Genomic DNA, 24,186 nt, shown 5'->3' on the forward strand with positions numbered 1-24,186 from the left:
AGTCACTCATACAATCTCATCTTGCATCTCTTCCTCCCCTACTTGCTGCCTGGTGGCTTCTTGTTTGCGTTTTTTTTGTTTTTTGGCATAGTCCATGGCTGCCTTCGGAGAAGTGAAGATCTTGTTGTCAGCAGGTGCCCCAATCCGCAAACGCGCCGGATAAAGCATGGCATACGAGATGTCTTCTGCACGAAGAAGTTGCTTCACCGCAGCAAATTCCTTCCGCGCCGTTTGCACTGCCACTGTAAAATCAGGAAAGAATTCAAGTTTGTTGCCCTGGTGCTCTACAGATCCTCTTTCCCGCGCAAGACGCAAAATGACATCCCTGTCCCTATAATTGAGTATGCGGGCAATTACGGGACGCGGCGGTGCTCCGGTCGGCGGTTTCTTAGCTAAGGAGCGATGTGCACGTTCTACTATAAACACCCTTGACAAATGTTCGGCCCCAAATATGTCAATTAGTAATTTCTCCATGTAGTCCTCCAGTCTACCCACATTGGTGGTCTCCGGCAAGCCCGTAACGCGGATATTATTGCGTCGGGACCTCCCCTCCAACTCCTCATTCTTAGCCTGGATGACCGCTAACACCTTCTCCATGTTGAACACCTTGGGTCGTTACTGTGGTGAGGCCATCCTCAGTGGCAGAAACACTCTGCTCGACCTCCCCCATACGCTCATTTTGGCGATCAAATTGCGTGGCCATGTGATCCAGTCTGTGATTGACTGCCTCCATAGTGCCTTCAATAGATTGCAATGTCCGTTGCATTGCCACCAGTGTGGCTTCTAAGGTCGGTGCACCTCCCGACGCCCCCGGCGCGTCTGTGGAAGGTGGCTCGGTAGACATTGTTGGTTTTTTGGCCTCAAAGGTGATCTTTGGCTGATTCCTTTCCGTTCTGCCCATGTCTGCACCCACCGACAGAGCACAAAAACGCAGGCCACTACACACAGGCACCAGTGGAGGAGTCGCAGTCCAGGCCTAGGCAACCCACCAAGGCCACAACTCCAGTAGAGGCAGCGTCCGAGAGCACGAGGCACTGTACCACGTGGGCCTCACCACCAGCGGCAGGCTCAATCTAAAACAGATGGGGCCCAACTCAGCACTTGCCTCCGATGCAGTTCCAGACCTCGAAATCGCCCTGCAGCCCTCCAGCAATTGAACACATATGGCCTCTGCAAGATAATTGGCGCCAATTAGCCCTCCCAGCCCGCTCCCGGCCCCCGCCAGCCGCAGGTCGCAAAGCGCGGCCCAGTTCGGCCTAGTACCGCCTCCGCAGCCCCAGACTTTCCTGAGCCGCCACCCCACTCACCACTACCGGCGGGGACGGTCACAGGCGTCGGAGTCCGCCACTGCTCTCTGCTGCAGGGCCAAGCGCCGCCGCCGTTGCTGCCTTTCTCCCAGTCGTCCAGGGACCGCACCCCACGTCGCGGCGTCTCCCCGCGTCCAGCAACGCTCAGTGAGGACAGACAGCCGCCAGGGTCCGCAGGGCAGCTCCCGATGCCAGAGTCCGATGCTCGGCAGAATCTCCGGTCGCAGCACGCGTGATCGGAAGAGCCAGCAGACTCCCGTGCAGCCTTCAGTGGAACCGCTTGGATTCCGACACGCACTTATGCCAGGTTTGCGTGGGGCAGAGGCACTTCTGTGAGGATAAATGAAGGATTTTTCAGCAGTCTGGCGGAGCCTCACAGAAGTGCGGCCATCTCGCTCGGCGCCCTCTAGCGCCCCCCGAACACCGGTTAAAGTTAACTCGAGCCTCAGCATCACAAAATGGATGCTGCCACCACAGACACAAGTCTGACCTCCTGCTGCTGGGAGTCCTTCCAGCGAGGATGGCTTGGACAAATGGTTTCCTGCCTTGGGAGGTGCTAGCACCACCCCAGACAGGGTTTTGTGTATTGAGGTAGGGAGGCCTGAAAGGAATGAGACATGCCTGGGGCACAGAAGGTGTCCTGTGCATACACCGGTTCAAACCAGTTGCTGGGGCATCCCTGCCCCAGCTCTGGCGCGAAACCGGGCAAAGGATAGGGGGTGTAGCCACCCCCCTTCTGTGGTAAATAAATAAATAATACCCTATTTTTGACTAGGCTTATAGCATAACAGATAGCTCAATAAAATAAGAGTCAAGATTCGAGGTAGTAGGAGTTTCTGCAGGTTTATTACAGCATAAGGACAGGATCAGGACAACCTGCATAGAATGAGGTAACAGGGCCCAGCAGGACAACTGGGGCCCAGCAGGGGAAAAGAGGCCCAGCAGCTGCTGGGGCTAGGTCTGGGATGAGCGCGCTAACATTCAATAACAAAACACAGGCATATATACATAGCGCGAACACATAGCATTACATTGCAGTAGGCGTAGCAGTGGGTGGAGCAGAAAGCGTGACGCGTAGCAGTCGCGAAAGATAACAGTAAAAATGGGTGTAACTGGGAGTATACATAGACATGTGATGCAAACGTAACAGAATATGTCATGAATGGGCGGAAACATAGGAGGGGGCTACCTAAGGAGCCGGGACCTCTAACCTAATGGTGCGCGAAAACTGGCAATGACGTGTCACTAGGAGAAGCTGGGGGCTACGAACTCTGTGCTAGGAGCAGAGACTAGAGTCTGAAGGGTCGGAGCGACATGTACCTAAACCTTATCTGGTATCTAATGTTTAGGGAACATGTTGATATGAACTAGAAGTCATGAGGGGAAAAGCTAACTTGATTCTAAGACTGGACCATGCATTATTCTACATGTAGTGCGTGATGAAGAATATTAAATGACCATTAATACAGTATTTCTCTAACGTGGAGCCGAGAAGGCTAGACAATGACGGAAACTATTGATGCAGTTCAGTAGCTCAGGAATGCAGAAGGAGGACTGAACTGATAACTGGAACTATAACATACTTTTGGCAGACTCAGAGGCAGAGCCAAGCTGCACCGGGCACTGCGAGGCAGGAAGTAAGTGAAGGGTCGAGAATACAGGTGGGGGCTGTATCGCTCCTCAGCGAGGCTTACAGGAGACAGGAGCTGAATCTGTGGTCCGGGCCCTGTTGAGGCCTGGAAACGGGGACTTTATAATGGAATAACGTGCACACTGGGAAACGTGGCAACATTACTTTACATAGGCCTGATATTCGTAGTATTCACGAGGACTGGAAACTAACATACTAGAGGTGGACACAACTGGAATTGCGTCATTAATCGGACATGGGGAATAACATATGCATATTGGTCATGCACACATAACATATGATGGATGAAGCGTAGGGACACAGAACATGGCAAAATTTACTTTTCCACATTCCCTCCTTGTCACTACGTTTCCATCAGGAAACATCAATTTTCATGATACCATCTATCATTTCATACAGTACCATTTGCTCGTCTCGAATTGTCTTGGAACGGGATTTAGAACGGGGCTTGGGACTAGGAATACAAGAGGTAGCACACATGCTGCAAATCGCAGGGCCACATTGTATACAGAGGCAGCAGCTAAATATGATCGCTACTGCAATACCTAGAAAGGACAGGACTTTCCATCCCCATGCGGAAATTATATTCCAGAACCAACCGGACCATGTCCAGGTGCCTGGATCTTGGTGTAACAGATGGGCAATTTTATGGAGTCTGGTTATAGCTGAATAAACAGACGGCGCGTTATTTGGAATGAAAATGCAGCAACTAGATCCGATGACTCTACAGGCCCCGCCCCTATCGGCCAGTATGACGTCAAGGACGAGACGATTTTGCAAAACGACAAATCTCATAGCAGATTGTTCTTCGGTTAGGTTACCTAGAGCAGAGGCAGTCTCATTTACTACAGCTTCAAGGGTTCTTGTTAACCTACGGATCAGTTTACTATTCTGGACAGGTCCTACAAAGAAGAAGAAACCTTTATTGAAATCTGTATACTGTTCTAGAGTAGTTTCAGTATAATCGACAATTGGGGACTCCCTTCTATGTCTAATGTGTACTAGATGTGTGTTTCTGTGATAATCAGATGGGGCTAGGAAAACAGGTGGCAGTAGGAAGGCAATGTAACAGGTTCCCTCCCAATCGAGGGGCAGACGGACATATGCAGTTTGACCACAAATAAAATAAGAATGACGTGAAGCTTTGAAAACAGATTTCCCACTGTCACTATACTTGACAACAGTAGTACATTCACTATGACCTACATGTACAGAACCATAATTACGGACACATAATTCGCCTTTGACTGGTAGTACTGAGATAGCAGGTAAGTCTGGAGTAGTATCAGACTGAACATTCAGGACCATGAAATTCGACGAATAATTACCTAAATTATATACTTCATTTTCTAGATCTAAACCTGTTCTGTGGGGGAGACCTTGCTTGTCTGAGAAACATGTACTGTTAAGAAAAGACATATCTGTTGAGGATGACGTTAACGTGGACCATGCTCCACACGAACCATTGTGTGAGAATGGATAAGGAAAGAGTGGCAGAACTCCCTTCGGTGTCTGAAAAGGGGGGAGTCGACCACACACCCAACAATTAGTGGCATTGCTGGTCTGGTGTGAATAATGTAACATACGGATAAATGTGTTGTTGCGCATAGCGAGGCGGTATGAATATTCGTGAGGAGGCAGATCACTAAACGTGTGCTCTACTGTAGCATTAGCAGACATATTAGCATGAGGAACTGGGAAGTACAGATAGAACGCATAGCTGGTGCAGGAAATCATTATGCTGATGAATAATATGAAACTCAGAAAAACGATACATTGAAGTGAACTTCGACTGACTCTCTCACTATGGGGGTCTATTTTATACATGTCAGAAACAATCTAACCGTTTCACCTAGGGGAGGACTTATACAATCAAACTGACTGACTTATTTTACTAGACCTTAATTTGAGCTTATACTCCTGTTGCGGAGTTTTCTCTAACAAGGGAGGGGTTGTAATAATGTCTTGTGCGGGACAGTCCTTTAAAACAATGTTCTGGTAGTCCTTCGAATCCTGGAAATCCTTGGAAATGTTCTTGGAGACTGGTTTCAGTCCTTTAAAAAGTTTTACATGAGAAAGATGGACCCACCCCTTCCTGCCTTCCAACTTGACGGCAGTACGGGTGGTCAAGAGGACCTGGCGTGGCTCCTTCCAACGTGGTTCCAGCGGACTTGATCTGTCGAAATTTCTGATCATCACAAGGGAGCCTGGAACGATCTCGTGCGGTGCCACCTCGGTATTGTCTGGAAATGCGGCAGCAACCTGTGAACGACATGAGTTGAGGGCAGACATCAAGGAAGCTAGGTAATCTGTCAGCATATTACATGAAACATCGGTAATACTTCGGGGTCTAGGAGTACCCCACATGTTAGGGGGGCGGCCGAATACGACCTCATACGGGGACAGACCTGATCTGGAATGTGCGACCATGCGCATATAAAATAAAGCGACTGGCAGAGCTATTAACCAGTCCACACCTTTGTCTTTACAGACTTTTGCAATACGGATTTTCAGGGTCTGATTATGTCTCTCTACGAGACCGGCTGCTTCAGGATGGCGTACACAATGGAACTTCCACTGGTACCCTAACAAAAGGGAAACGTGTTTCATGAGTTCGGATGAGAATGGCTGGCCGTTATCAGAATATATGACTCTAGGGAGTCCATATCTAGGGAAGAATTCATGAACCAACTGCTTGGCAGTGGTCGCGGCTGTGTAATCTGGGACTGGATATGCTTCTGTCCACCTGGACAAAGCGCATACAACTACAAGGACATACTTGAAACCTCGACATCGCTCCATCTGAATATAATCCATCTGGAGGACCTCAAAAGGGTGGTCAGGGGGCTGGAAACCACCTTGTTCCACCGGGACACTTTTACCTGGGTTAAACTGACAACATATCATACAGGTGCGGACTTTCTGCTTGGCTGCAGCTCGTAAATGCTTGTTGAACCAAATATTCTGGATACTGTCTAACATAGCTTTTTCTCCTAAATGGGCTGGACTATGTGCGGTATTGATAATGACTTGAACCATAGAATCGGGGAGAAACCATGTGGCTCTACCCTTCGTTAACCATCCTTGATCTGTCTGGACCCCTCCTTGTTCAGACCACTTCTTGATTTCTTCGGGAGTAGCATGTAACTGGATATCTATGACATCTTGTGTAGGGTCCTTAACTGTCATGCATGTAATCGGATCTGGAGTATGTGTCATGTTTACTGGAATGTCTGGAGTCTGTGCTGTAAGCTTGGCTGTGCGGTCTGCTAGATCATTACCTTGGGAAATAATGTCTGTAACTTTCGTATGTGCTTTGCATTTCATGATAGCAATAGATGTCGGTAAATGTATGGCATCTAACAGGGCTTGAATAAGGAGACCATGCTGAATCTTGGTTCCATGAGAAGTCATAAAACCTCTCTCCTGCCAGAGCACTCCGAAGTCGTGTACAACTCCGAATGCGTAACGTGAATCTGTGTAAACATTAACTTTCAGGTTCTTGGCATGTATACAGGCTTGTGTCAGAGCGACTAGCTCTGCTGCTTGAGCGGACAGGGTGTCAATACGGTGTGTTTCAATAACTTCAGTGTCAGTAGTCACTGCATACGCGGCGACTAGTTCTCCTGTACTAGTTCTCATACATGAACCATCCACATAAAGTGTCAGGTCAGGATCTGGTAACGGAATATCTGTCAGGTCTTGTCTTGGCTTTGTCGTAATGTTAACTACTTCCACACAGTCATGTGGGTCTGGATTTGAATTAACTGATGGTAACAGTGTAGCAGGATTCAGGACGTTGCAGCGTCTAATTTCTATGTGTGGCTGGAACAGTGTCAATTCATAACCTGTTAAACGTGCAATTGTCAAGTGCTGAGTTTGTGTTCGGTTTTAAAAGAACTTCTACTGAATGTGGGACTTGTACTGTCAGGGAATGTCCTAAAACTATGGAATCACTTCGTCTGATAGCTAGTGCTGTGGCTGCAACTGACTTGAGGCACGCAGGCAACGCCTGGGCGACTGGATCTAATGTGCTCGAAAAATAAGCACAGGGCTTGTATTGTCCTGCTTGATCTTGTGTGAGAACAGACAATGCTGTACCTTCCCGTTCAGTAACGAAAAGTGTAAAAGGCTTACTGTAGTTCGGTGTAGCTAGAACTGGAGCTTGACATAGGGCTTTCTTTAACTCGTTGAAACTAAGTGTATGGTCAGATGTCCAAGGGAGGACAGTCGATACGGCTGCCTCCTGTGTCGTTAACTGTATCAGTGGCTTGGCTAGAAATGCATACTGGGGAATCCATTGTCTACAATAAGAAGTAAGGCCGATAAAGGCACGTACCTCCTTCTGGGTTCTGGGCTGGGGAAGACTCGCTATTAACTGGATACGGTCGGGTGTCAACTGCCTACCCCTCTTGGACAGCAAGTGTCCTAAGTATACCACTTGCTGGACACAGAATTGAAGCTTCGAAGGTGACACCTTGTGCCCCATCTCGGCAAGGAAATACAGAACTGTAAGTGATGCACGCTCGCAGTCATGTTCAGAACGGGCTGTGATCAGTAGATCATCGACATACTGGAGCAGGGCAGTGTCAGTTGGCATGTGAATGTTCTCTAGTTGTCTCTTAAGTGCTTGACTATAAATACTAGGACTTTCTGTGAAACCTTGAGGAGCGCGTGTAAACAAAATCCGAAAAGAAACTGGCTGTCTGGATGAATTGGAACACTAAAAAATGCATTCTTGAGGTCGATGACAGTGAAAAACGTGGCTTCGGAATCAATGGCTGTTAACAGGGAAGAAATATCTGGAACAACTGGGTACTGAGGAATAATACATTTGTTAAGCTCTCGTAAATCAATCACTAATCGATATACTGGGGGTGCATTCGGATCAGTACGTTTCATGACTGGAATGATCGGAGAATTACATACATTGGAGTCAGTTTCTACAACTACTCCTTGAGCCATGAGCTCGTCAATAATTTTGGATAAGGCTGCTACAGCCTCAGGTGGCAATCTGTACTGTCTGATTCGGGGTAACACTACACCTGGTTTGAGAGTCACACGATGGGGTGTGATTTGCATGTAACCTACATCAGTTGGACCTTGCGCCCATAAGTGCTGTGGAACATTAGACAATCTTGAATCAAAATCTCGTAATACATAGTGACCCTTAAAGTCACGTAGGAACAGACGTATTCCCTCTGGGGAACAGCAAATAACTGCACCTAATTCTTTCAGTGTCTTAATGCCTAATAGATTTTCTGGACATGACTTAGTAAGTAACAGATCAGTAGTGCGGGACAATGGACCTACTTCTAGAGTGACTGGCTTTGATATCTCGTTAACTATTGGTTTTCCTGAAAATCCAAGGGAAACATTTCTTGAGCCTGAGAGCGGAGCCCCTGGAACTTCGGCATGACTAATTGTGGTCCTACTTGCCCCTGTATCGATCAAAAACTTTCTGTCTTTCCCTAATACTTGACTGTGAACGTAGGGACCTTCTTGATCTACAGGTATCTCGATGAGAGGCAAGCCTACCTCCCTCTCTAGGCTGTTTCATGAATATGGCTGGTACTCTGGATACTCAGACTGCGCATACTGATACATCTGCGATGTAACGTGCTGTGTTGCAGCAATAGGCTGCGGTGCTGTAACTGTCTGTTGTGCATTCTGTGACTGAGGAATCTGTGAAACTTGTTCTTGTCTAGGCGGACGTGGTCTTTCTTTAGTCTTACCAGTAGCTATGTTATGTTTCAGAACTGCACACTCGTTTATAAAATGACCTGGCTGTTTACAATAATTGCAGTTCCCTTTAACGGGAGCTGTAGGATGACTGGCTTGATTGGCTTGATTTGGACCCCTCTTCTGACTGTCTTGAGGAACAGATTGTGCAACTAGCACCTTCATTTTCGTGTCTTTCATACGTTTTCTTTCGTGTTCTTGCTCTTCTCTGATTCTATTCTGGTGGTACTGGAGCATCTGGAGCATCTGGGACGGAGTATTTGCTTGCCAGGTGCTTTCGACTTTCAAAACTCGATTTTTAATTTGTGGACTTGAATTCTCGACTAATTTGGTAACGAAAAGATGAGGGTATGACTCACTACTTGTCTTGAGACCACTATTAATACTGAAACATTTCTCAAATCTAGAATAAAAATCACTAATATCTTCATCTTGTTTCTGTTTACAGGCTGAGATTGCATCCCAGTCTTCTTTCCTAGTTGTCAATAATCTGGGTAAAACTTGAATCAATAATTCTGGTAATTCTTTACATTTATCTCCAAGACCGGTACCTGGTACTCGTGCCTTGTCTTCAGCTTCTAGAGCTGCCCAATCGATCTTTTTCTCTCCCACCTCCCATTCTTTTTCTTTTAACTTTTCATACACCCCTGCGGGTAACAGGACCTTTAACATTTTAATGATATCTGGGTAAGTGTATTCTCCCATACGGAGCATGTCTTTTAATTCTCTATGGAACCCTGCTGGATCTTTGTCATGACAGGGAATTAATTTCTTCATTTCAAGAAGTTCCATCTTTGAAATCGGAGTGTATACAAACACTCGTTGCATTACGCCACCCGCCCCTTGGACTGGGTGGACTTCTCGTAACGGATTCTGTCTGTCTATGTAAAACGATTTACTTTCTGGGGGTGAGACATGAACAAAATGCGGGTTCAGGAACGTTCTATACTTGTGGCGCTGTTCTAGAATGACACTTATTAAATCGGTACCTAGACCTCTCCATCTATACTGGAGTAACTCGTTCAGGATATCATGCAACGGGCCTGGATCAGAATGTTGACCCTCATACAGAGTAATGAGGTACTGGATCATATACATACCCACCAGTCGTTGCTCGGCTGGGGGCAGTTTCAGAAACATTTGTGCCACTATTTCGTCTGGAAAAGTGGTAGAATCAGTAATCCATCGGACTGCTGATCGGGCTAGTTCTTGTTCATGCATGGTACTTAATTCGCTATAACCGATTCGTAATTTCAGAATGTGATCGGTAGTTTGGAATACTTGTTCTAGAGAACCTTGTTCTGGCGCTGAATGATGAAAAATAGACTTGGGTTCTAGGCGTAAATGGCGATCTGGAAATCTGGATTTTCCTACATACGCTATTCTGGCGGGATTCTCGTTCTCTTCCTCTTCAGGATCAGAGATACTTTCTTTCTCGCTTACTTGTGCTGCTTTACGCTGTTCGTGTATCTTTATTATTTCTTTACGAATTTTCTTGTACATACTCTCCATGGCACCGACGGTCTTGTGCTTACCCTCGGCTATATTATCACTCCACCTTGTCAGGATTCTCATTTCGGCGGGATCTTTAGACGGATAATCTTGTTCTCTTATTAGACAATTGATCAGGAACTTTAATATCATGAGCTGAATCTCGGCTTTCCTTTGAGACATAATCTCGCCAATACTTTCTGGATCATCCCCTGTACGGATGAAACGATATATTCTGTCTAGATCTTCTTTCATATTCGGTAAGGTGACTAGATACTTGGTCACTCTCCTTACACGTACGGAATATAAAACCATATTATACTCGCCTGGGACTGGATCATAGACACATTCGCCAAGGGCTTGTCTGATTTCTGTGACAGACTTATTACTTTTAGGAGTACGCTGTGATGCTTGAGCATGTAATTCGAGTGCTGATAAACGCTTGTGTGGCGGCGGGGTTTGAGGAGTAGCTCCTCCTGCGGCCCCTAGACTAGAATCGTCGACTGACATTCTTCGTCCTGGCAGGGTCGGTAATTGTACTTGTATGGCGGACTGGGCCGGGGGAGCTGTTAAGGGCACCCCGGTGTCTGGAGGAGCATGAATTACCTGGTTTACAGGGACTGGTGGAGCGCGGACAGGATTTGCATATTCGGGGACTGTGTCGTCCAGATAGGACGAAATAAAAATATCAGCTGCGGTCGGTTTGTGACGTAGCTTGGTCGGAATTAATGGTGGCGGGAAATTACTAGATGCCTCTGGGGTCGCTTTTGGCACACCTTCGGCAAGGAGAGGATACATACCCTTAATGAGGGCATGCCTCTGTCTGTCTGACTGTTCGGTTTTGACTTGTTCACCTATCTCGATTAATTCTCTTTCTTGGGCTCGTTCCTCGGATTCTCTACTTAACTCTAACTTTCTGACTTCCTTTTCCGTTCTTCTATGCGCTTCCTTACGCCATAACTCGATGGCATCTTCCTGTGACTGTCTGGCTTTCTTTTTCCATAATGCTTCTTCTACTCGCATGATACATTCGGCATCCCATGTACCCGATACGGGCCATCTATACTTTTCTTCTAACTGTTTGGTATACTCTACCCATAAATCTAGATACATTATGGCGCTTATGCCATGTTTCTGATACATAAAATGACCTGGACTGTCCCTAGGCGGGACAGGAACCGCTTCCTCTAACAGACCCTTTCTAGTTTTTAACTGACGTAACTTGGAAAATATAGGCATGACTGAACTGTAATCTGGACAAAATACGATACACAATAAAAACACGAAATCACATCGCACTCATACCACAACAGTAAAATACATGAAGAACATTTATAAATAACAGTTCGAACAGAATATTACCTGGAATACTGAGAACAGAAATACAAGAATTTTCTCGAGAACGGAACAGACTAGAGTTACTGGATGCACTGCTGTAACAGTACGGAACATACCGGTCCCACAAAGGAACGCATCAAGACCCGTATCCACCTAGGTGATCACTTCGTTTGTGAGTCTGGGCACCACCAACCCACGGACCAGGAGTCAATTTAGATTGGTCCTGTCTAGATACTACCCCAGCAATGGTACTCACCGGGCAGCACGGAACGGAAGGCCTCGGACGGGACTGGACTGCTACGACGACGGACTTCGGACTTCAGTTACAGGTGGGCCTCCGGATACCTCGGACCTTGGACTCTCAGCTTGGGCTCTGGTCGGGACTCGCCGCGTTCCTCCACCGTCTCGTTTGGATGCTGGACCGCCTCCTCCGTCTCCTCCGTGGGCCTGAGGGATACTTGAGCAGAAATATCTGCCGCTGCGCAGAAGAGTTCCGTCACGACTGCAGAGGGTCAGGGGGTCGGCGTGGCTTCACCGACGCGTGGGGAAAGGGCAAGTCCCTATTCGGGCGCCATTATGTGGTAAATAAATAAATAATACCCTATTTTTGACTAGGCTTATAGCATAACAGATAGCTCAATAAAATAAGAGTCAAGATTCGAGGTAGTAGGAGTTTCTGCAGGTTTATTACAGCATAAGGACAGGATCAGGACAACCTGCATAGAATGAGGTAACAGGGCCCAGCAGGACAACTGGGGCCCAGCAGGGGAAAAGAGGCCCAGCAGCTGCTGGGGCTAGGTCTGGGATGAGCGCGCTAACATTCAATAACAAAACACAGGCATATATACATAGCGCGAACACATAGCATTACATTGCAGTAGGCGTAGCAGTGGGTGGAGCAGAAAGCGTGACGCGTAGCAGTCGCGAAAGATAACAGTAAAAATGGGTGTAACTGGGAGTATACATAGACATGTGATGCAAACGTAACAGAATATGTCATGAATGGGCGGAAACATAGGAGGGGGCTACCTAAGGAGCCGGGACCTCTAACCTAATGGTGCGCGAAAACTGGCAATGACGTGTCACTAGGAGAAGCTGGGGGCTACGAACTCTGTGCTAGGAGCAGAGACTAGAGTCTGAAGGGTCGGAGCGACATGTACCTAAACCTTATCTGGTATCTAATGTTTAGGGAACATGTTGATATGAACTAGAAGTCATGAGGGGAAAAGCTAACTTGATTCTAAGACTGGACCATGCATTATTCTACATGTAGTGCGTGATGAAGAATATTAAATGACCATTAATACAGTATTTCTCTAACGTGGAGCCGAGAAGGCTAGACAATGACGGAAACTATTGATGCAGTTCAGTAGCTCAGGAATGCAGAAGGAGGACTGAACTGATAACTGGAACTATAACATACTTTTGGCAGACTCAGAGGCAGAGCCAAGCTGCACCGGGCACTGCGAGGCAGGAAGTAAGTGAAGGGTCGAGAATACAGGTGGGGGCTGTATCGCTCCTCAGCGAGGCTTACAGGAGACAGGAGCTGAATCTGTGGTCCGGGCCCTGTTGAGGCCTGGAAACGGGGACTTTATAATGGAATAACGTGCACACTGGGAAACGTGGCAACATTACTTTACATAGGCCTGATATTCGTAGTATTCACGAGGACTGGAAACTAACATACTAGAGGTGGACACAACTGGAATTGCGTCATTAATCGGACATGGGGAATAACATATGCATATTGGTCATGCACACATAACATATGATGGATGAAGCGTAGGGACACAGAACATGGCAAAATTTACTTTTCCACACTTCCTGGTCCCACCCAGGGGAGGGACCTAGTCAGTAGTGCAGCCCCCTTTAGGAGAATAAAGGTAGGAGCTGGTCCCATTCCAAATTAGATTATCCTGAACTATTCAACAAGAAGAAACTCTGGCCTCCGACGTTCTGCTCCACAGAAGACTGAAGAATCTCCCTTGTGGACAAGAAGTGTCCACCCTGCAACTGCAGGCACCATCAAGCGTCCAGCGGCTTCACTTTGTCGTCTTCCCTAGAGGATCCAGACTTCAGAGCCCGACGAGACCCGGATTCCCAGACCTCTCCGACCTCAACCTACATCTGCAGCAAAGCTGAGACCCGTGGGTGCGTAGAGACACGTGGGACCGGCCATCCTTGAACGAACCTGCACTTCGCTTCCAGCAAGACTCCCGAGGTAAACTCGACCAAGTGCTTTGGGGATTGAGAAGCCCCAGCTCCGAGCAGCCCCTGCACCGAAGATCAGCCCTCCAGCTTCCACGAGATCTGCGTGGGGCCCTTCTGCTTGTTTGCTGCTCGACGCGTTGTCTGGTCACTTGCTGGCTGGCTAGTGGCCTCTTAGACGACGAACCTTTGAATCTGTGCTGCTGGTCTGGTTGCTCCAGACTGGCCCTTGCTCCCTTCCAAAAGAGGGGCACCCCGGACTCTCCTAGTCCGCACCAGACGTCTTTTACCTTCACCGCGTGGGTTGCCTTTGCCAAGGCCAGTTGAGTCCCATCCCGGATCCGACACCGCCGACAGCGAGAGCCTGCGTGGGACAGCTCGCGCCTCCATCCTGGTCGTCGAAGACACCTCCTGGTCCACGTGGCTGCAGAGTCAAGCGTCCACTCTTCACCTGATCGTGACAACAGCACCTGGTTCCTTCCTGGTTCCACACCGGTCACTGGCTAGTGACTTTGAACACTGTCCCCTCTGCTTTCAGGTCCTCTTCTTCACCGATCCACCCTTGGATCGCACCGGACATCTTCCTCCTGGTCGCCTGCAGCATCTTTTCTTTCAGGCTCCATTGACTTCAACGCGAGAACCCGACACACTTTGACACCTATGCACCCGCAGCCCGTGGGTGAGGTAACGAGACCATTTCGGTGCTCAAGGGTAGTCTAACTGTCCTAGTGTCCAATTCCACAGTCGTTGTCGTCCTAACTAGTCAGGATTGTCCGTACTTACCTTTTACTTGAACTGTCCTGTCCAAAGACGTTGTTACGCATCTCGCGTGTGAGTCCACACTCTGCACACGCGTTCCGTGGGCCCCCTATGACTTACCTTGAGTTAGTGTAGCGTGGTCCCATCGATCCTACAGCCTCTGGACAGCTCCATTACTCTTATCGACTTTCACATTCCACTTACTTAGTATATGGTTTGTCGTGCCCCTAGGGCACCATTGTAATTTTGTGCAACTTGTCGTATTTTTCGTAAGATTTTCATGTGCTTAGCCCTCTGACCTCATAAAGAGTTCAGAGGTGTTGTTGTTAATAAATATACTGTTTATTTTCATAACCTGTGTGGTGTCCTTTCACTTGGTATTCAAGGGGTTATATTGTGGTAAAACAGCTGGCTTCACATGCCAAAAGAGTTTAGCCTAAGACTGCATTGTCCATGCTACCATTAGGATAGTTGGTCTATAAGGTTGACTTACAACCAATCCACATAAGGGGTTGTTTGGACTGATACAAGGTGATCACTAGAACTAGTGAGCATCATATATCAGGCCAACTTCTCACAGTAATTATAAGGTAAGGAATCTATCACTACTAATATTTCTTGCCGATATATAATTACCGAAGGTAAGTATCTTGTTCTTTAGTAGGCCTGATTATAACCCATACCAGCACACTTTCCCCTGTGACATTTGTCCTGCTTTTCCTCCAGTCCAACCCTTGTCCAAAAGGTTCATATTTTGCCAGGCTTTTTACTTAACAAGTCTCTCTCTGTGGTGGATAACGTCGGAGGCAGGAATACAGAACATTTTTGCGGCTGCATTTTTGTCTTATGTAATCGGTTTTGAAAAACGATGTCTGGTTTTAATACCAGGCGATTCCTGATGCAAACGAGCAAGTGGTTCCTGTGAGTTACTACTTTCTCCTTGTGGGAAGAATGTGATTACCATTTTCCTAAGACAAAAATAGAGCACGTGTTCGATCCTGAAGCTCCTGAATGGAATGCTTATAAACATTTTCAGCTTTCTAAAACATTTCATATTGTAAAGCTTGAAAAATAAAAAGAAGCAGATGAATCGGGTGTATGTTAAGAGACCACAGTTTTATCTCCATCAGGACTGAGGCCTTTTCTTGGTATCTTCAGTCAGGCAGTGTTTATTTGGTAGGATCCTATGTCAGTGTTATTTATAACTTTTTTTTGTCCCAGGACCAGCAAGCTTTGCGCTTTAGTTAAATGTACTCTTTGGACAGTTGACTCTCTAGATGGCGAAGACTAGCACGTGAGGTACATTGCAAAATATGCTTCCATTCAGAAACTGTCACAGTAAGACACCATAAATGTTTAATTTCAATACCTATTCAGAACTTTGACTGCAAAGGTGAAAATTATTTTTAATCACTTAAGTTGAGCAGATAAAAATAGAATTGATCCAAAGGAACTGAAGGTGGCGTTTCCGTGATTGATCAGAAGCAGGATTAAACTCAAACTCGGTTTGGTTAAATATCATTCAAAATGTCTGTTAGATCTCATTAGTGGTTGCTCACCAAGCCTTTTATCCTTTTTTTTTTATTATTTTTTTTTTAATATAGATGCTGTTATTTACACACATCCGACTGGCTCACGGCTTTTCCATTCACAAGAAAAGGTTACAGGCTGTCCAGGCAAGACTGCACGCAATTTCTATACTAGGTAATGAAACCGTGTTGTGCAACTCCTGCCCGTGTCTTTCTGCTGTGCTTGATTTGTATCTGATTATTCAATAGTCTTGAAGGCTGGTGTTTAAGTGAAATGTAAGGGTGCTATGAAAGGTTGTACTGTACAGTGCAGTATACATTGTACCAAGGAGAGCAGCTTTTTGTTTTTCATTTTGAGATTAGGCTTGATCAAGGTGGCCTGGCCTGCTGCTGACCGCCAGAAACTTCTGGACTTGATACACCCAAAGCTGTTGCTCAATGAATTCTGCCCTCTTGGGTTTCTTTGATTACTTACATTTACCGTCCACAACTAGTATGTCAAGCACAATGAACTTATGTGCTAACGCACATCACAAATGGGGCTAGACTGTCCCAAGACCACCTAGTTTCCATAAGCAAACCATTTATAAATGTCATGTTGTGCAAAATATATAAATTATTCCTTCCACCTGAAAGCTGTAATACGCCATCGGTTGTGCAAAAGAATTGGGCAAAAAGTAACGTATCTCCCATGTTGTGTAGGACGTGTGGTCCTGTTTGACTGCAAACTGTCAGAGCACCCGTGCTACATTTACGTATGTCATTCTTAGAGGTTTTATCAGCAAGATGAAAGCGTGCTAATGCTTTGCTCCTTTCTGTGATCAAGTATGTATACTGTCCTGATAACTGAAAACACTGTTTTGTAATATCATTCTGAAGGTGAACAACTGCACAGGTCAATAAATGTCGTGTTTTTTTTGTTAGCACTCCTGCAGTTCACTGCGAATTGGGATGCTTACTCCTCAACAAGGGTGTTTATTTGACGTGATGACTGGCAAATGCTCCTTGACAAAGTTGTGTCGACCTTAGTTTTGTTAAAAAGTTAGTATTTGTCAGTCAGCTGTAATCTGGTTTAATGTCTGAAACCATAGTATGTCCATAGAAGGGGCTTTTCCTTACATTTTCCCTTTGAACACACAAGCAATTTCCAGATGTATGTAGCATATTTGCTAAATGTGGCACATATAATTTTCTTTGGATTTAACTTTGCACTGTACTCTAGGCACACATAGACTTCTACTATGCCTCCTTCAAGTGGTGGGAAGTGGCTGGTAGGCAAAACATAATCTGTTCTTTAAAGACTGCTGTTTTGATTCTTGTAGATGAATGTCCCTCTATCCACTTGAACTCCATACGTTATACATATGTCACCAACTTTTAAACACCGCTCTGGTCTGCTCTCTCACTTCCTGGTGGGACTTGATATATTATCTGAAAGAGATAATTAGTTATGGATTCCACACCTTAGAATTACCCCCGGGCGTCAGAGTGGATCTGGAGAATTTTTTCCTCCGCAGTACCCCTGTGCGTTGGTAGGTGGGTTGGTCGACTCTGCGTTCGTCGTTGGCGTGTTGGTCGCTGGAATGATGTTGCGGTATCTACTTACACTACCCCTGTTTACTGACGTCGGTTCTTTCTTTTTCCATGCCAGCGCAGGTCCAGAGAGCGATACCTCGTGTCACTTTTTGACTATTTTTGCGACTTTTTGTCGACTCCTCATGAGTGGTTACAACTCCTGGTGCACAGGTATGTCATCTCGACGGACCTGTTTCAAGCCTTGAGGATCCTGCCACAAGCTGATAACTGAAAGAGACACGTTAGTGATAGATTTCTTACCTTAGAATATCCCCAGGTGTCAGACTGGATCCGGAAAGTTTTCGCTAGCAGTACCTCTGCGCGTCAGTGGGTGGTGTTGTGCGACTCCACGTCAATCGCTGGCGTCGTATGTGCCGAGATGACTTCACGGAGTCTGCTTAGGCAGCACCTATGCGCGCTGACGTCCGTTCTTTCTTTTTCTGCGCCAGTAAGCGCAGATCCAGTTAGAGCACGTACCTGAGTCACTTTTTGACTATCTTTTTTGAGACTTTTGTCTCCTGTAGTTTGAATCTAGTCTGGTGCATGTAGGGATGCCTGGTATCTGAAAGAGATACGTTAGTATTAGATTCCTTACCTTAGAATATCCCCAGGCGTCAGACTGGATCCGGAAATTTTTGCGTAGCATTACCCTTGCGCGTCGGTAGGCGTCGTCTGCGGCTCCGCGTCAGTCGTCGGCGCCATGATGTTGTCGGAGTACTTAGACGACGCCTCCGCGTTCTTCTTTTTTCAGCGCCAGCAGCGCAGGTCCGGAAAAAGTGGTACCTTAGTCTTTTTTACTAAACTTTTTTGATCTCTTTTGATTGTTCTTTTTCGAGTCTTCGACTCAGAGCGGTGCCGGTAGAGATGCCAGGTTTCAAGCACTGTGAGGATTGCGACCGACTGATGTCGGTCACGGACCCTCACCGTCAGTGTCTCCACTGTCTCTGCGTCGACCATGTTGATAAGACCTGTTCCGACTGCCCCGCACCGAGAGAGGTCCCAGTCCGCACGGAGGTCGAGGGACCGGTTGCGGGAGCGGAGCCGCCATAGCTCCGGGAGTCGACATCACTCCTCTGGGTCGAAGTTGTCCGGTAAGCACAAGAAGTCGAAGAGACGTCATCGCTCTTCCGACTCCCCATCTCCCCCCCCGATGCTCGCACGACACGGCCGGGGGTTCAGGTGACACCGCCCACGCGGCTCCGTCTGAGTCACAGGAGCCGTGATCGGCCCCATACCCTCCGGTCCCTGGGCCGCGCGCAACGCAGGAGGAAATCGAGCGGTTCCTCACTCCCCCGGCGGGCTCCGCGGCGCTTTCAGGCCCAGCGGACCAGTCTGGGGGCCCTAGTGGGTCGGGGGCTTTGGCCCAGACGCAGTCGGGTGCTTCAGCTCCAACGCCGCAGGCGCCTACGGGCCCGGCGCCGCAGGCCTCCGCTGGATCCGGATCCGGGTCGTCGCCGGACTTAACGACCTCCCCGGCGCCGGTCCCTCAGGTGTCACCCCCTGCGCCGTCTTCGTGCGGCGCCGTCCCCGATGCCTCCCTCGACCCGGTTCCGGCGCCGCTTCAGACGCCGTTCGGAGAATACATTTTCCATGAACCAGCCCCATCTTTTACTAACCCTGAGTACCAGGAGATGGGTGATGAGGAGTATTGGGAGGGGTCTGAGGACCCTCTGACACGTGAATGTCAGTCCCAGGAGGACTGGACAGGTGAACTTGGGGATGCCAGTGGTCTGGACACTTCGCCGGACACTGGCTTTGTCTCACCTCCTACCGTGGCTACGGAGGAGGGAGCAACCTACAGTGTGTTGTTGATGAGGGCGGCCAAGGCCTTGGGCCTTGAGCTCCCCGTCGCGGCCATGAGGACTAACCTCCTCACTGATGTCCTTAAGCCGCAGTCATGCTCAGCCGAGCCTCGGCTGCCGTTTAACGAGGCCTTGACTGACGTTCTTTTGGGCACTTGGTCCAAGCCCGCTACAGGTTCGCCTGTAGATAGGAACGTGGCCAGACGCCACCGCCCGGCCCCGGGCGACCCTTGTTTCCTGTCCACCCACCCCATCCCTGAGAGCCTGGTGATCCAGGCCTCCAATTCCCAGACCGCATTCCCGTCGCCTCCGCCTGACAGGGAATCCAAGAGGTATGAGCAATACGGCAAAAAGGTATTCTCCTCCCTCAGTTTGGGACTGCGGTCTTCCAACACCGCATGCCTCCTGGGCCGCTACACCCACTCCTTGAGGGACACGGTCGCGGACGTGCTGCCAGAATGCCCGTTGGAGGTACGGGCTAAACTCGGCCAAGCCCTTGTGGAGGGCCGAGATGCGGCACGTTATTCAATTCGGTGTGGACTAGATACCACCGATTCACTGGGCAGAGCGATGGCAACGACGGTGGCGATTCGTCGCCACGCCTGGTTGAGATCCGCCAACTTCTCGGCTGATGTCCAGAATACACTGATGGACATGCCGTTTGATGGCAGTCGCCTTTTTGGTGACAAGGCAGACCATGCGCTTGAGCGCTTCAAGGACTCCAGGGCTACGGCCAAGTCCTTGGGCCTCTCGGCCCCGCGCCAGCAATCTGCTGCCTTTCACTCCTTTCATGGCCACGGAAGGGGTGTTCCCGCACATGCTGCCAGCCACGCACCGCAAGGTAATACCCAGCGCGGTGGAGGCCGTGGAAATCGCTGTGGCGGCGGTCAGGGTCAACAGCGAGGTCAGTCCACACCTTCCCCCGCGGCATCCGCCTCAAAACCCTCCTAGTCCGTGCTTTCAGGCCCATGTGTCGCCAGTGGGGGGCAGGGTTCGCCATCACCTCCTCCACTGGCACACTGTCACTTCAGACATGTGGGTGCTGCAAATCGTCCGAAGGGGCTACTCCCTCCCCTTCGAGACGACCCCTCCAGCCATGCCACCTCAATACCACAGAGTATCAGGGGATCATTTGAGACTTCTGCAGGAGGAAGTTACGGCCCTCTTGGCCAAGGGGGCCATCGAGCGTGTTCCTGGGCCAGAAGTAGGGTGTGGTTGTTACTCCCACTACTTTCTGGTACCCAAGAAGGGCAAAGGGGGCCTACGCCCTATCTTGGACCTACGGAACGTCAACGGCTTCCTCCGGAAGGAGAAGTTCAAAATGCTGACACTGGCTCAGGTCCTAGCTGCCCTGTACCCAGAAGACTGGATGGTAGTGTTGGACTTGCAGGACGCTTATTTCCACATCCCCGTCATGCCGGCCCACCGTCGCTACCTGCGGTTCACGGTTGGCCACGGGCACTTTCAGTTTACCGTGCTCTCCTTCGGCCTTACCAGCGCCCCACGGGTGTTCACAAAGGTGATGGCGGTGGTCGCAGCTCATCTGCGCAGTTTAGGGGTTTCAGTCTTCCCCCTACCTCGACGACTGGTTGTTGAAGGCGGGCTCGCCCCAAATAGTCGTCAGCCACCTCCAGACTACGGCAGATCTCCTGCACCAGCTGGGGTTCTCCCTCAATGTGCCGAAGTCGCACCTGTGGCCCTCTCAGAAGCTCCTTTTCATCGGAGTGGTTCTGGACTCAGCGCAGTTTCGGGTTTATCCTCCTGAACAGCGGGTGCGGGATATTCAGGCTCTGATTACACTCTTTCAGCCTTTATCCCGGGTCATGGTCAGGTTGACGCTGTGGCTTCTGGGGCTGATGGCCTCCTGCATCCTACTGGTGCATCACGCCAGGTGGCGGATGCGGGCTCTGCAGTGGGACCTGAAGTTTCAGTGGGCCCAGCATCAGGGTAATCTGTCTGACCACGTCCTGATCTCGGAGGGCACTGCGAGACAGCTGCAGTGGTGGCTCACGGACCGCGATTGGGTCAGCTGCAGATCCCTCTCCCTTCCCCAACCGGAGCACGTGGTTGTGACTGACGCGTCCCTCCAGGGCTGGGGAGGCCACATGGGAGAGGCGGAGATCAGAGGCCTCCGGCGGAGGCCCGGCTCCATATCAACCTTTTGGAGTTGCGGGCGATTCGTCTAGCACTGAAGGCATTCCTCCCCTCTGTCCGGGGGAGTGTAGTGCAGGTGTTCCCGGACAACACCACCGCCTTGTGGTACTGCAACAAACAGGGCGGGGTGGGGTCGTGGACCCTTTGCCAGGAGGCTCTGCGCCTCTGGCAGTGACTGGAACGCCAGGGCGTGACCCTGGTGGCTCAACAACTGGCAGGTTCTTTGAACGCCAGGGCGGACGAGCTCAGCCGTCGGTGCATGATGGATCACGAATGGCGTCTTAACTCGGACGTGGCGCAAGGTCTCTTTCAGCGATGGGGAGAGCCTTGGTTAGATCTATACGCCACCGAAGAGAACGCGCAATGTCGTCGGTTCTGCGCGTTGGAATTTCCACGGCGGCACTTGCTCGGACGCTTTTCGTTGCAAGTGGAGTTGCGGTCTGTTGTACGCCTTTCCGCCTATACCACTTCTGCCCAGAGTCTTGAAGAAGATCAAGCCGACCGGGCCCAAGTCATCTTTGTGGCTCCGGACTGGGCATGAAGGTACTGGTATCCAGAGCTACTCAGTATGTCAGTCGATCCCCCGATTCGTCTGCCTCTTCGGGAGGACCTTCTGTCGCAGCAGCAGGGGACGTCCTCCACCCGAACCTGTCCAGTCTCCACCTCCATGCTTGGAGATTGAGCGGCGACAGTTGAGGCCATTTGACTTGCCTCCTGAAGTTTGTAACATCATTCTGGCAGCCAGGCGTCCCTCCACAAAGTCGGTATACGCCTGCAGGTGGAACAGATTTGTGGCATGGTGCACAGCAAAGGCTGTGGATCCTCTTGCTGCCCCTCTTTGAGGTTCTTCTCTTCCTTCTTTCTCTTGCCCAGCAGGGCTCTGCTCTGGGTACTATCAACGCCGGTTGAGTGGAGCCTGCCCCCGGCGGCACCGGAAGACTGATGTGAAGGTGTAGCGGCGCTGGGGAATTGCTGAACTGGGCTTTGAGACCAACGGGAGCTAGAGGGCAGACAGGAGCCGGCCCCCACCGGGAGTGGATACCTGTTATTGAGTTCCCCACCGCTCAGGGAAATACAGGTTTGGAACCTCTGGTGCAACTTTTGAGCTCATGTCCCATGGATGGTCTGGAGCCCTGAGGCAAACACACAGCACATATAGCTACATTCAGATCGGTCTGCGTCACACCTGGATTAAAGCATTGCAACCACAAAAATTATACTGGCAAGCTCAACATGCTAACGGAGGCACAAAGTATTTATTTCACCCCACCCGCCTGCTCACATCTTTTAGACTACCTCCTTGAGCAACATGGCCGAGGCCATAAAACTGTAGAAATAAATCCTCTCCGGTACCTTTGATGTCCACGAGGCTCCACAGCTTTAACTCCCCCACTCTTCCCTCCCAGCAAGCTATGAGCAGTGCCTGCTCGAATAGAAAGTGAAACAGTCCTTCTTTGAGCTCAAAGTAATAGCAACAGACAAAGGACCAGTATTTCTATCTCCCCTATCGGTTCGGCCATCTTAGTCTGTCTATCTTTGGGCGACCATCATGGACTAGTCATTTCCACCGTCGACCTAAAGACCTAAGGCCTTTTAGACTACTCTTATCGGCTGCACAATTTACACAGCTTGGTGTTTTTCACATCGGATTTTGATAGTCTGCCTTTTTACAGTGGTATTTATTAATATATTCCTAATTGTATCCAGCACATTTCACTTTTTCTGCACCTATTGCTACCCATATATTATTGCCTTTTACAGTGGTATTATATTTTACACTCCTAATTGTATCTTGCACGTCCCACTTTATCGTCACCGGTAATGCACCGTTTGCTACCTCATATATTTTTTGCTGCTCACTAATGCCACTCGTTGTTTCATATAATTTTTGTGTGCAATTGTATTCTGCCACTGACTCCTGTTCCTTACATATTTTTGACTACTCACTATTGTCACCTTCGATTTAGGTATTTTTATGGTCTGCACAGTTATTTTATTCCAGTATTTTGTCAGTATTATACTTCTACTTTACACTTTATGTAACCTGGTGCTCTTGATGCGCTTAAGTATCTGCCTTTTACTGCAGTATTTTATTTTATTACTATTGGTATCCTACATCTTATGTAATATACACCCATCATCACTTTTACCCGCCGACAGTGCACAGATTGCTACCTCATATTAGAGTGTCATATTTGTTATTGAAGTAACTTGTTTGCACATATACTGGATTCAGTAATTCATTAGTAGTTTAGCCCTATTTTTATACTGTATATGCGGTAAGCTGCTACCTCATCTATTTGTTGGTTCTTCGATGTAAACTACTTCACGATATTGCACTGACTATTTCTACCTCATTCACTTCGCTTAGCCATGTAAGCTGCACCCAGCCACTTTCTACACCTAGACTACACTGCTGTTACCTCGTACACTCTGATGTGTAAATTTGTTTCCACCTAACCGGTTCTACCTCTCATATTTTGTACATGGTGTAAACTGACTGCTACCTCGCATATAGGATGCATTAGGTAAGCTGCACCTTCACACTGTTTGTTCGTGGACTGCACTGCCTTCTACCTCTTATACTTTTGGTCACTCGCTAGTGTCATCCCTTTGCCCTGTAACTAGCG

The 24,186-nt window shown here is 48.6% G+C and overlaps 1 protein-coding gene across 2 annotated transcripts in view; it reads left to right on the top strand.

Annotated features, from left to right (window-relative positions):
- HUWE1 (HECT, UBA and WWE domain containing E3 ubiquitin protein ligase 1) overlaps positions 1 to 24,186 on the top strand; it is a 1,655,742-nt gene that overhangs the window by 220,102 nt on the left and 1,411,454 nt on the right. For both annotated transcript variants that reach the window (XM_078664564.1, XM_078664565.1), the window contains one exon: positions 16,101 to 16,200. In XM_078664564.1, coding sequence (XP_078520690.1) covers positions 16,101 to 16,200 — 100 coding nt within the window. The remainder of the gene's footprint in view (positions 1 to 16,100; positions 16,201 to 24,186) is intronic.

The sequence above is a fragment of the Lissotriton helveticus genome, chromosome 10, assembly GCF_964261635.1.
Source record: "Lissotriton helveticus chromosome 10, aLisHel1.1, whole genome shotgun sequence".
Classification (NCBI taxonomy): domain Eukaryota; kingdom Metazoa; phylum Chordata; class Amphibia; order Caudata; family Salamandridae; genus Lissotriton; species Lissotriton helveticus.